The 12,647-nt window shown below is 49.1% G+C and overlaps 1 protein-coding gene across 1 annotated transcript in view; it reads left to right on the top strand.

The window, feature by feature from the left end:
* Nucleotides 1–12,647, top strand: part of LOC139060064 (protein bowel-like) — a 170,650-nt gene that overhangs the window by 31,939 nt on the left and 126,064 nt on the right. The window contains exon 2 of the mRNA XM_070538849.1: nucleotides 3,190–3,380. Within this exon, the coding sequence (XP_070394950.1) occupies nucleotides 3,320–3,380 (61 nt within the window). The 5' untranslated portion in view covers nucleotides 3,190–3,319. The remainder of the gene's footprint in view (nucleotides 1–3,189; nucleotides 3,381–12,647) is intronic.

Raw genomic sequence — 12,647 nt, 5'->3', positions numbered from 1 at the left:
ACACCTGTCCAACGCATTTCGCGCTATGATATATACGCGAGACGTTTCAGTCGCTTTAGGATAGATAGTACTATACAGTATACGGAAAGAGTAAGCAGACCTCGTTACATTGTCGAACTTTTAAAACAGACTCGAAATAAACGCGGTGATAGTTCCTTTTGAGAAAATAAATAAGAAACGAACATCTGGCGACGTCATTGCTGTTTAATTTGAGCAGTCTTTCAGTATATTCAGTTTGGGCGTTTTATTTAATGCATCTATACTAACCATGGAATAACGGATGGCCAAAGGAAAGTGGTGCGCTGACTGAAAGTGCTGTCAGCCAAAATAAACTGGGAAGTTACCGCCAGATGACCTTTCGCAATTTCATTTATATAAAGTCCAACTTGATCGTAGGTTTAAGTAACAGTGGCTGCTTTATTGCGAAAAGCTTGTGACATAAGTGCATGACCCAATACCCTGAGAAGGACGTACAATGCAGACATTTATACTGCCGCAGAGAGGGCTAACGGAAGGCCTACAGCTTCATACAGAGTTGCTCCGAACCATCGCATTCACCAACCACCCCATGCACTATACCAACGGGGCACCGAAAACGCTCAGCAGATTGCCAGCCACGAACGACACTACCACATGTCCAGAAAGACTCGCACCGCAGAATGCCCACCGCCAATGCACGTGTCTTTTAAAGAAGCGCAGAGTTGCTGCTACAGGAGCACGTATAAGAACGGCAGCGCCTCTCCTGAACGACTTTCAGAGGCGAAACACTATATTCACTGCTCGAACCATTTCTGCGGTAGCGAGAGAGTGGGCCGCCATGTATCAGGGCGTTCGGCGGCGCGCCGCATTCCTGGTCAGTGCTGCGGCACGCAGTGGCAAAAGCCGTTCGTTCCCATGCCTCGCAGGCCGAGTATACAACGCGGCGAACACGGCCTCCGCGTTTTCGCCGCTCCCGCGCGCGATGCTATCGGCGATGTATCGGCCCGCTCGCTGAGCCGAATTAAGCGGCCGCATTCATCACCGGGTGTCGGTGCGGAGCGGCCGTTGCGGTGGTGCAGTGCAAAGCAGCGCGAACACTGCGGGGCCGTGCGTCGCTTCGGAGGAGCGAACGACAAGGGCGCTCGTTAGGAGTCCGCGATCGAGCGGGTTCAAGCTTCTTTAACCCTGTCGGAGTATGTGTCTGTGTCTGCGCGGTTGTGTGAGTGTGTGTGTATGTGAGCTCGCCTTACGATATGCGTTCTGCGGGTAAATGCCAGTGGAGTAGTGTGACACGGTGGGTAGTATGTTCTTCGCTAAGGACGAGGGCACCTGTTCAGTTCGCGCAATCTAAGATTAAAAAAGAAGAAGAAGAAGAAGAAGAGAGAGAGGGAGAGAGGGAGGGGGGGGGGGCGTGTTACGCTTTTACAGAACATCGCTCGACGCGCCAATACACGGGCGGAAAAGAAGGGCACATTTTGATGTCGCCGAACTTACAGAAGGAGTTAAACATAGAGAAAGAGAGAACGGATAAGAGAAAGGTAGGCAGGTTAACCAGGCTGAGCTCGGTTGGGACTACCCTGCACAAAGGGGAAGGGGAATAAGGTAAAGTAGGTAATGAGATGATGAAAACACAGATGTACTAACCGCGCATAATTGCGTATTGCGCCGTCCAGCAAATTTGGCGGCTTCTAAAGGGAACAGATCCAGCGTCTATGAGTATAATCTCGACACCGGTGGCGCAACCTATATACGTTACACTACGTGATGTATATATGCATATATTTCATACTTGTGTCAGATGTAAACAATCCTACGTCGAACGAGGATGGCACGCACTAGCATACGCCTTGCATGACATGCGGCATGGGCGCCATGGCGGTGTTCCGTGCTTTTTGCAGCCTGGGGGAGCTCGATTTCACGCGCATATTTCTATTGCCTAGCGCATAATGGCTAAAGTAACAATAGCAGTTAGGCAAGGCTTCACGCGTTTAAGCATGACTGTGCTCGTAAGAGTCTCACTGGTAACGTACATAATAGTGTGTGCCAACCTGTACTTCTGATTCTATGCAGCCTTCGTATATAATGAGAAAGCGTCTTTCATTTCATGATTCCTAATGTGCTACCTCGTCGATCGCTCTCGCAGCACTTGTACAGTACCCTCTCGAGTGCACACAAATTGATTGATTGATTGATTGATTGATTGATTGATTGATTGATTGATTGATTGATTGATTGATTGATTGATTGATTGATTGATTGATTGATTGATTGATTGATTGATTGATTGATTGGGCTGAGCGCTCCGAAGCAAGAGGGGTCTATCAGAGGCGCCGTGGACAATCTGAGAATCACGACATATCGCAACCTGCACACATACCTTGGAAATAGAGCTTAGCAGTTAGTTTGTTCCTTTTGACTATAGCTAGTCATACATACTATATTCGGAGAGAAAAGGATTAGATTAAACACGAGTATTTTGTTTGTCACTCTGTATAACTGTTTCTTTCAGTCTTGAGCTTTGCATGAAAGCGCAAGCTTGGAGCATTGAGATTGAGCATGCTAAAAGCAACAACATATACTGAGGACGAGAAACAAGCGGTATAATTAAGCCGATGGCGCTATGACATTGCAGTAAACGTAAAGGTTATTCGCTAAAATTGAAGACTGGCCTAAGCACTCCCTTCTAGATAGGTCAATCTTGCTTTCATAGCTTTTGTGCCATTTTAATTGCTTTCATGTGACGCTGTGTTTTGTGTCACGCCACCTTTCACCCTCGCTTTCGTAGCACTACCAAACATGCATACAGGTATCGAACTGGCCTTCCATGACAGATGATAATTTAGCACAGACAGAGTGCCATGTGTGGCTGGTTTGAAGTATTGTATATATATATATAGTTGTGGTGGAGAAAGAAAGTATGCTGGGTCCGTTGGTATAGCACACGAACAATAAACACGACGTACGTGAAAACACGTTCTTTTTTACTGTCAAACGTTCCCGCTGGTAGGCCAACCTGTCCGTGATACGGTACTTGCTTCGTGGGGCACCAACTATACCAGCGTTGAACATTTCGCCTTTACAGCATTACACCATCGCCTCCGAGATCGGGTGAGACGGCGCGCTCCGCCCGATCTCGGAGGCCAAGCTTACGCGCTCATCCGCACACCCGAGCCTCACGTGCCGCGTTCTTCTGTCCACCGCTGTGCGCAGATTCATCAGCCGACGCGAGGACGTGCACGGCAGCTGCGGCTATTCGGCGGCGGCCCCTGACACGGGGAGGCATCGGCAGCAGCAGGCGCCGTCGGAGCTGCAGCGGCCGGCGGAAGCCGGGCGATAGCTTATGCCTCCCTTCGACGCGCCCGCGCAGCCGGCCCATGGATTCCGAGCATCGCTGGACATGGGTGAGTGCATGCAGGCGGTGCCCTGTACGTTTAACGCGCTTGCACACCACGGCGGTGGCTGACCGATTCCAGCTAATACACATGCAATGTCGCGCGCACATTCTTCCTGTCCTTGCGCAAGATATTGCGCACACTCTATGGCTTTATACTATTGGCCAGACTGTCAGGTCTTCGTAAATCGGGACAGCGGAAGCGACAGGTCAGCAGGTATATGTGCTGTCCACTCCTCGACGGAGCAGAAAACGAGGGTTGCTTGCGTAAGGACTTATATTTATTTTTATTTTTTCCTTGGCAGTGAAAGTTGCTCAACGAAGAAATGTGTACGGGAACGTATGTGTGCAGTCATTGTCGCAATTTTCGAAGTCACCTCGCATATTAAACTACAGGCTCTGTCGCAAACGTCGACCCTGTAGATCGCGTGGTGTTTCGGGACTCGGGAGAGCGTGGAGTACTTTCTCCGTCTACCTGTGCAACACCGGAACAAAGAAATCTCCACGTATACGCCGCCACCTTGCGGCGGCGGCGTGTATGTGACAGGTCCAGTCGCGCACGCGACAGCTTCGAAACTTTTGACGAATAGTGTACGTCTGACGCGAGACTGGAAATTAAGACGCTCAAGTTGGAATCGCTTCGCTCTTGCTTATCACTTAGAAGAACTTGGTATAGCATTTATATAGGTCATCTTGTGGCCTAGAGCTTTCGTGCAAATCTTGACCTGCGTCCCTTGAAACGTTCATCCACCTAAACACCTTCCCAGCTATCAAAAAGAGAGAAGAAAGAAAGAAAGAAAGGAAGAGAGAAGGAAAGAAAGAAAGAAAGAAAGAGAGAAGGAAAGAAAGAATGAAAGAAAGAAAGAAAGAAAGAAAGAAAGAAAGAAAGAAAGAAAGAAGGAAAGAAAGAAAGGAAGAAGGAAAGAAAGAAAGGAAGAAGGAAGGTAGGAAAGAAAGAGAGAAGAAAGAAAGAAAGAAAGAAAGAAAGAAAGAAAGAAAGAAAGAAAGAAAGAAACAAAGAAACAAAGAAGGAAGGAAGGAAGGAAGGAAGGAAGGAAGGAAGGAAGGAAGGAAGGAAGGAAGGAAGAGAGACGTTTCTATATCATTCTCAAATTTTAGCACCAGTGTTTCTCAGCAATTTACGGCAGCCGTGTCGAATAGACCACGGCTCCACCGGTCTGGTGCCTTCGGAAACGTTTCAAGGTATACGCAAAGCGCGACTTCGGTCCCTTAAATCGCGGACTTCATAAATACAGAACACCTGCTCGATGTCGTGCAGGTCGTCGCATGTACCAGTTCAGCCCATAGTATGGGCTCTCCTTTTGATACTTTTTCCAATAAAAAGACGAGCGGCCGAATTCACAACTCAATTCGCTGGTAAGGTGATATCTGCCCTGTGTGGGCAGCCTTTGCTAATACTACGAATTCGAACAATTCCGTCGTAACAGCTTTTTGCGAATACGGAACGAAAAGTCTATAAGACAGAATGTGCCACCGTTTGGCCGCTTTTCTCAGAGGATTTAATTCACACGCGCGCATACAATCGTAGCTACGTACGCACTGCTGTAAAACAGCAGTTGTTTCCCGACAAACTGCGCATGCGCGTATATCTGCTTGCCTTTCTCGCCAGGAACACTTGCACACACACACGCACTAGCGTCGACCCAATAACAGCAGCGTCGTTACACCCGGAAAAAGAATACGCGCGGAGTACGCGCTCAAATGCTACTCATGCTGACCTCTCCCGTCACCATTAACAAAAGGAAAGCGCGTCGCTGTCTTTTATTTTTCACCGCTTTTTTGTTCGCCGCCTTCACCGTTTGTCTTACTGCCAGCCTTCCACTCTTGATACGACTCGATTTACGCGCAATCACAGCGGGTAGGCAGCCAGGCAGGCAGGCAGGCAGGCAGGCAGGCATTTAAACGAAAACAACATTGACGGCTAGCCGCAACAGTGTTATGAGCTTTGCGGTGATTCCGACAAGGGTGACAGCTAAGGAAATGGACGCGCGTGGTAGATGCTGATAACGCACCACTTTGTGATTAAGACTGCTGGGCAAACAGTTCAACTAGAATTATAGAGGCCGGAGGGGGGGGGGGGAGGAATCGCTCCGCTGCTGGTAGTAAAATGACACGAGGAGACATGCGGCGGGACATTTGGTCGCGCACAGAGAGATTGAAAACGCAATTTTGCGCGCTCTGTTGTGTATATACAGATGTGGAAACTGGGCTACGGCGCACAAGGCCTCGGCGTTGTTTTTACGGCCTTCTACCGCGATTTCGCGTCAAGCTGAAACAGACAGGCAGGCGAGCACACGCGTGTGTACTGCTGTAGCACAATTATAAAATTAAATTCGTGAAAAACACACAGACAAGCAAAAGCAAAAAGCAGTGTTGCAAGTTAGATTCAATGTGTAGCATTCCACGTGTCTGTCCCTCCTTATCTATGTGACGTCCACGGTCATTTAAAGTAATAACCATACACCGAATGCGTACGTGATACGTACATATTACAGTGATGCACTTCAACGCGACGTTCTACTAACTAGCTATGCAAGGGCTGTAGTTCTTTTTGAGATCGCGTTTTTGACGAGTGATGCGTATATAGTTATACGCCAGAAACGGCGACAGGCTTGCCTCTGCGCCGCGTTTCTCGGTGGGTGACTTGATGCCTGACACCGTATTTCATTGTAAATCACAGAGCGATCCCAGGTTAACGTCATGTTGCAAGTCATAATAAGTGTGGAGATCATCCACGTGTCGCAAGAAAATACAGTTGAAAACAGGAAAAGGGGCCGGAGAAAACAACACGTGTACCACCCTTGTTTAATGGAGAAGCAGAGTCTCCATGATGGCGAGAGACATATGTACTTGGAAAATAAGCGCTCCTGGCAATGGTATCGCAGTTTCAGTAACTACACGTTGAAAAACACAACTAATGTGTTTCGAGTTTTCGGCCAGGGACTGGATTATATATGAACAGAGAGAGAGCGCAACATATACAGTTGCTTACTGAAGTCTGTCCACTTAAACAACTGCTGCACATATCGCTTCCGGCACCTTCTACACGTGAAGCCACACTCCACGTACTTTTGTCACCGAGAATGGTCGCGAATCTTGGTGACTTAACGTGGTGCGGAGTACAAGGCCAGTCGTCGCGTAGCTGTGACAGGAGATGCAAAGTAAAGTATAGATGTTTGATCGCGACTCCTTCCACCCGCAGCCTCGTGCGGCAGGTACTAACGATTAACCGATTGCAACAGCCGTGGGCTAAAACTTTACAACTGCGAAGGAGTCGGCCGTCCAACATGAGCGGAGGCTTGCTACGTATGTACAAATAAGAAGGTAAAAACGTAATACAGAAGACAATTTTCTGCACCACAGCTCCGTGACGTCGTCTGTAGGTTTCGGTGGAGGGTCACGCAGTGGCGAGTGTATTGCTTCCTATATATATATATATATATATATATATATATAAACGAGAAGACAGGGGTTATCCGAGGGGCCCGATTTTTATTAATAATATCACAAGAAGCTAACAAACAAACAGCCGTTACGTACGCTGGCTAACCTCCCTGTCTTTACTCCCCTTTTGTCTCTCTCTCTTGGGACGTCACGAATGAGAGACAAAAGGGGAGCAAAGAGAGAGGTTAGCCAGCGTTCGTACCGGCTGGCTACCCTGTGCTGGGGAAAGGGGTAAAGGGAATAAGAGGAGAAAGAAGAAAAAAATAACAAAAATTCCCACAGTAACGCGATGCTACGCGCTACAACTTTAAAAGACGGTCGCAGAATTCACAAGCCCTCAAGAACTTCAGCAGAGCCTTTAAGGCCTTGAGCGCCGAAACCCGTCTGGACCAGTGTCCTAGTCCCAAAGCCTATCATATCGCCTATCGCAAAGCGCCGCCTATCGAGCACGAAATTCAAAAGAGATAAGTTTGCTCTTCACTGTCTTTATTAAGAACCAATCGTTTGCAGACGAATGAAATCCAAATGCATAGATATGAAACAGTAACCTACGACCAGTCAAAACTGATTTAGTGTTTCTTAGCGATCCCCTTGCTTACAAGCTTACAGTTGCACGAAATGAAACTTAATTAAAATGTTTCCATCTCGAAAGAGAGCGCCGTACTGCTGCCATGGGGTAAACGCGTCTCAATCCATAACCACCGAAACAAGCGTAAACGTAAGCCGGTTCTTATCTCAGGAAGGCTGATATAAGTTAAACGTAAACATACGGCATGCAGCAGCAGCAGCAACGTGCTTCGTCGTCATCGCTGCACAAATGGGCACGATAACACGAAGCAGCTTAGCGCAAAAAAAAAAAAGTATTAGTGAAGTCGTTAGCGCGGTCGGTGAGAAGTTATAGGGAGAGACCACTCGCGATCGCCGCAAGTAATGATCCCTCGAGGGAAGTGCACCTCGCATTGCATCGCAACTCACGATCCCGCGCTGAGCTCCACCGTTGAAAATCACGCGACCGGGGACGAGGAGAAGCGTCCACGCTCGCACGACGAGCTTTAATCGTTGACAACGCGAGAAGTCAACACGAAAAACAAAAGACCCGAATTGAAAACCAAAAGCGAATTTTCGTTCTCGCGTTTACGTATATATACGTAAACGCGTTGAATGCGGCGAGGTTGTATGGCGAGGTTGGATGAATGCGGCGAGGTTGTATACAACCTCGCCGAAGATACAACCTCGCCGCATTCTGTTTGGCGAGGCGTTCCTTGGCGGTCATGATACGTGTGGGCGCGAGTGTGTTTTGCGCCGAAGCGCGTTGAGGCGCAAAGACGACGTGGCTGAAGAAAGTGAAAGAGAGAGAGAGAGAGAAGTTAATCAGCGCCGCTCGGGTCACGGGCAATTAATTAGCGACCGACAGATGCCCGCCACGCCGAAGATATACAGCAGTTTCCGAGAACCGATGCTGCGACATCGCCGAGTGGAAAGGGCGAGGATGCGTAAAGAAAAGATAAAAAAAGAAATAGGCGAGGAAAAGGAAAGAGTAGGCAACGAAATCTGGCGGCCATTAAGCAAAGCGATAACAGCATTTATGGCGTCGAGCGCGCGCGGCCGGACGAGCGATGCTGTAACGCGGCTGTTAATTCTGGCGGCGCCATCTCGTGGTGGAGAGCATAAACGAGTCTTCGAATGCGACGTGCAGTCGGTTCGGCCACAACACGAGCCCAGGGTGCGTTAGAAAGGTTCTGCTTTCACTGCAAGCTTTATTGCCACATCTTACGTCACAAAAAGAGAGAGAGTGAGTTAGTTAGTGAGTGAGAGAGAGAGAGAGTGAGTGAATGTGTGTGAGAGAGAGTGAATGTGTGTGTGTGTGAGAGAGAGAGAGAGAGAGGGAGGGAGGGAGGGAGGAGTTTTTTGCATGACGCTGATTCACGTCACACGCGAAAAGGTCCACTTCCTAACAGCCGAAAATATTCCGCGAGAAGGTATACGGACAGCGTTAGCCGTCCGCAGCTGACCCTCGGGCCGTAACTCGGCCACTTTATGCCGCCGGACATTGCGGCGCCTGCGCCCACGTGACACCGCAGGTCCGACGACGGTGTTTGCTTAAGAGTATAAACCGCACCCAGCCGTTAATTCCGTAGCTACGACGCATAAACGAAAGGACAGGCCAGCGCGATTCGCATGACGGATAGTAACGCGGCGCGTTAACTCACGACGGCGGTCGTAAAGAAGGCAGGCCTGTCGCTGATTGCGAGAAATGAACGGTTTAGGGGGAACACCGCTACAACGACGGAGGGCGCTCGGAACCAGCAGTTCGTCCTCGTGGAAATAGCCCCCATACACTCGCGGTGTTCATACGTGGTTTGTAAAACTGTATTACACCGTCTTATTCGTACGCACTAATTTACATGACGTAATCATTGCAGCGTAGTATTAATATAACAAGCAGGACTCTAAGCAGTTGTCAGCTGCGAACGGATCGAACAGACAGTTCGTTTGCTGACGATAAGCTTGCTAGGCCACTACGGCAATTTCAAGATCCTTGGAACCTGGCCTACGCGAACATCCGCGCGATCCGCTATGAAGGCGCTGCTGCGATACTTGAAAGACACGGGACTTTCCGACAAATTGTGATTGTACACTGTGTGACGTACGACTGTGCGGTGACACTGCTTAAGACTAGGAACGCCTTTGCGGGCTGCGTAACAGTGCCCACAGAAATAGTTCGTGTGTACGTGCGTGTGTGTGCTTAGGTTTTTTTCCCCTTTTTTTATCCTTTCTTTCTCACCTATATTGCATCCCCTTGCTCCTCCCCCTGTACAGTGTAGCCGACCGGAGATAATCTCTGGTTAACCTCCCTGTCTTTCCTTTGCTTCTCTCTCTCTCTCTTCGGGAAGAAGGCTTCCACGCTGTTATTTAAATACACATAGGTATATGCCGCAGGGCAAGCTGCAACATGTACTTTGAATAGATCAAGGAGCCCACTAGAGGCTGATGTAGAATCAAGGGCTGAAGTTAGGAATAAGACCATAACCAACCCTCTCCCCAGAAACACGCATCCAGAATACACTAATATCAAAAGGAGAAAGGCAAGAGCTAAAGCACTCTTGCAGGAAATAGAGCAATAGAACCAACTGGCAGCTATGGTTGATGCTGCCTGGGTGAAAGGTAAAGAAGCATATACGACCATTGTATCAAATTATCAAGGGAAGGTGCAAGACTGTCACTATTTTTACCAAGGACTCCATGGTGGTGGAACAAGCGGCAATTGGTCTAGCCATCAGGAGTAATAAGTGGGCCTGTATATACAGTGATTCGAAATCCGCTATAACGTGTTTTGATAAAGGCTACGTAGCTGGAGTTACAGCAAAATTTTTTGAGAGCATTGGGATTGTGAGAACTGAAATCCAATGGTTTCCTGCGCATATGCATATGCGCAGAAGCATATGCATATGCGCACTATTTAGGACGCAGACAATTTCCATTGCCACATTCAAAACTGAACTGGGCTCAGGCAGTCTCACTGCGCTTATTGCGAACGGGTACATATCCCACGCCGTACCACATGAATAAAATATATCCAGAAAGGGAGATTAAGATGGACTGCAACGATTGTAATGGCGTCATTGGAATCAGACATATGCTGGCCGGGTGTCCCGCGACTCTTCTCAACCTCATTGAAGAATGGACACAGTGGGAAAAAAGGATTCTAAAGCCCATTGTTTCAAGACGAACTAAGGGCCTACCAGAGGGCCCATGGTGTCGCTGAAGGGCTTGGCCTGACAGTGCCAACGTGGGAGCCTTGGCTTAAAAAGTCGAGCCTCCGGACCTCATTTCAATAAAAGTTCTCACACACACCGTCGTAATTGTAGCAGTGGGTTAGTTTGGTGTTTATTGGCGGCGCGGTGGATTTTGTTTTCCTTTCTTTCTTTCCGTCCAAGAAAGGGAGAGAGGGAGCGATTGTAATTTATGACGTCCTTAAAAGATCAGATTCGGTAATGCGCTATCAACCAATTGCGTTACAGAGGCAAACGCGAGTATAACGAACCCGGATGAAGCGAATTAACCTTTATATCGAGCACACAGAACTTACTGACAGATACTTGCGTCAAATAAGTCCGTATTTGGCGCTTTAAAAAAAATTAAAAATCAAGAGTGACCTCATGCACTTAGAAGCATGCACTTAGTTTCGATCATTCCTGCGCCAACAAAATGAAAAAGAAAAGAGAAGAAATGAAATTATAGTGCGGGATGCTGTAATCGACAAGGAAAGTATGTACAAGCAAAAGAGACATGCTATACCACGAAGGGATGCTTTTGGCATGAGTATATAGGAAACCCGAAAAGACCTTCCTCAAGCTCAGATGTAGCGTATATATACTGACAGTCGCTCCACGTGACATTTTCTCTTCCGCCGAAAGCCTGAATGTATATACTCGCTTCGCCTCTCACTCGCTCGGTCGGCGGCGATCCCTGTATGAAAGAAGCATCAGAGTCGGGGGGCAAAGAGGTCGAGCAAAGGGCAGCACGCATTCCGACAACCGAGGAGTGGCCGGCCGCGTGCTCTTGCGCGCGCACGTAAAAAAGAATGCGCCGCTCGCGGTTCTTCACCCCGGCCGCAGCATAAGTGAGCTCGCGCCGGTCGCAATCTGGCACCCCCGGAGAGGAAGCCGCAGCACCGCCCTACCGCTCATCGTGACTCCAATCGTGCCTTTGCGGCGCAGAAAGCCTGCCTGAGTCGCGCGCCATGCTTTTTCGGTTCAAGTGATCGTTCCTCGCGGAGAGAGAGAGAGAGGGAGAGAGATTGGAGCACGCACAGACGAATTCGAACAAGCGTGCCAGACCCCCTGTATATATAGGCGCGGCGGCCGCCGCCTCAATATGTATAGTGCGGCTTACGAAACTCTCGGCCTGCGATCTGGGGATGTTGCGCGCGCGTGCAGTTTGCTCCCCGTATGCAACAGCTTCGCTGTATCGGGGAGCAGAAGTCGTTCGCGTTCGTAACACGTTCGAAGAGTGGAGCGCCCTCGCGTGGTCGCCGGGGTCGACCTCATTGGCGCTCGCGCATAAGCCCGCAGCCGACCTCTGACCCGCGAGCGCGCGTATAACCCCGCCTGGGCCACCGCGCGGGGCATGTCGAAACGCCTCGCTCTATATAGACAGGGTGTGCCCGGCGCGGCATCTACGTGTGACGGGGTCTGCCCGGCAGGAGACCGAAAGCGTACCGACTCCGACGGTGGATCTGCGCTGTTCGAAACGGGCGACCTCTCAGACAAATGGGCTGCGCCTGCATACTGCTTGCAGTGACGCTTCATGTGAGAGTCTTTTATTTTTTTTTCTGTGTTGTCTGTCTATTCCATCCCTTTCCTCTCTGGATCGTGTGGTCAAAGCTTTACGAGGCAAACACGTTCATGGACGGTTTCGGGGTTCGCGCGTTATCCTGTTGACAGTTACGTCATTAAGCTCTCACTTCTATCCGTGCAGCCTAGAAGGAGAGGGAAAGAGGACGGGGAGGTTAGCCAGTTTCTACTGTATACCCGGTGCTGATGTAAGAGGTTAAAGGGAAATTTGATATAGTTAAGGAGAGTACGAGCAAAAATAAAACAAAAAAAGAGAAAAGAAAGCTGCTCATAAGCGCCATTTAGCGCCCACGACAGTTCTCAGTGATTCAGAGTGCATGTCTTCAAGAAATGCGATGACGCATTCAACGCCTTCTGTTGTGAAATATGTATCGGGCATACGGTGGGGAGGGGGGATGGAGGAGGGGGGTCGCAAGAGGTGTTGCCGAGGCGCGCTCTAGGAGCAGTTCGCGTAG

The sequence above is a fragment of the Dermacentor albipictus genome, chromosome 5 (genome assembly GCF_038994185.2).
Source record: "Dermacentor albipictus isolate Rhodes 1998 colony chromosome 5, USDA_Dalb.pri_finalv2, whole genome shotgun sequence".
NCBI lineage: Eukaryota > Metazoa > Arthropoda > Arachnida > Ixodida > Ixodidae > Dermacentor > Dermacentor albipictus.
Note: the sequence above shows the minus strand (reverse complement) of the source record. Positions and strands in the feature narration are given on the sequence as shown.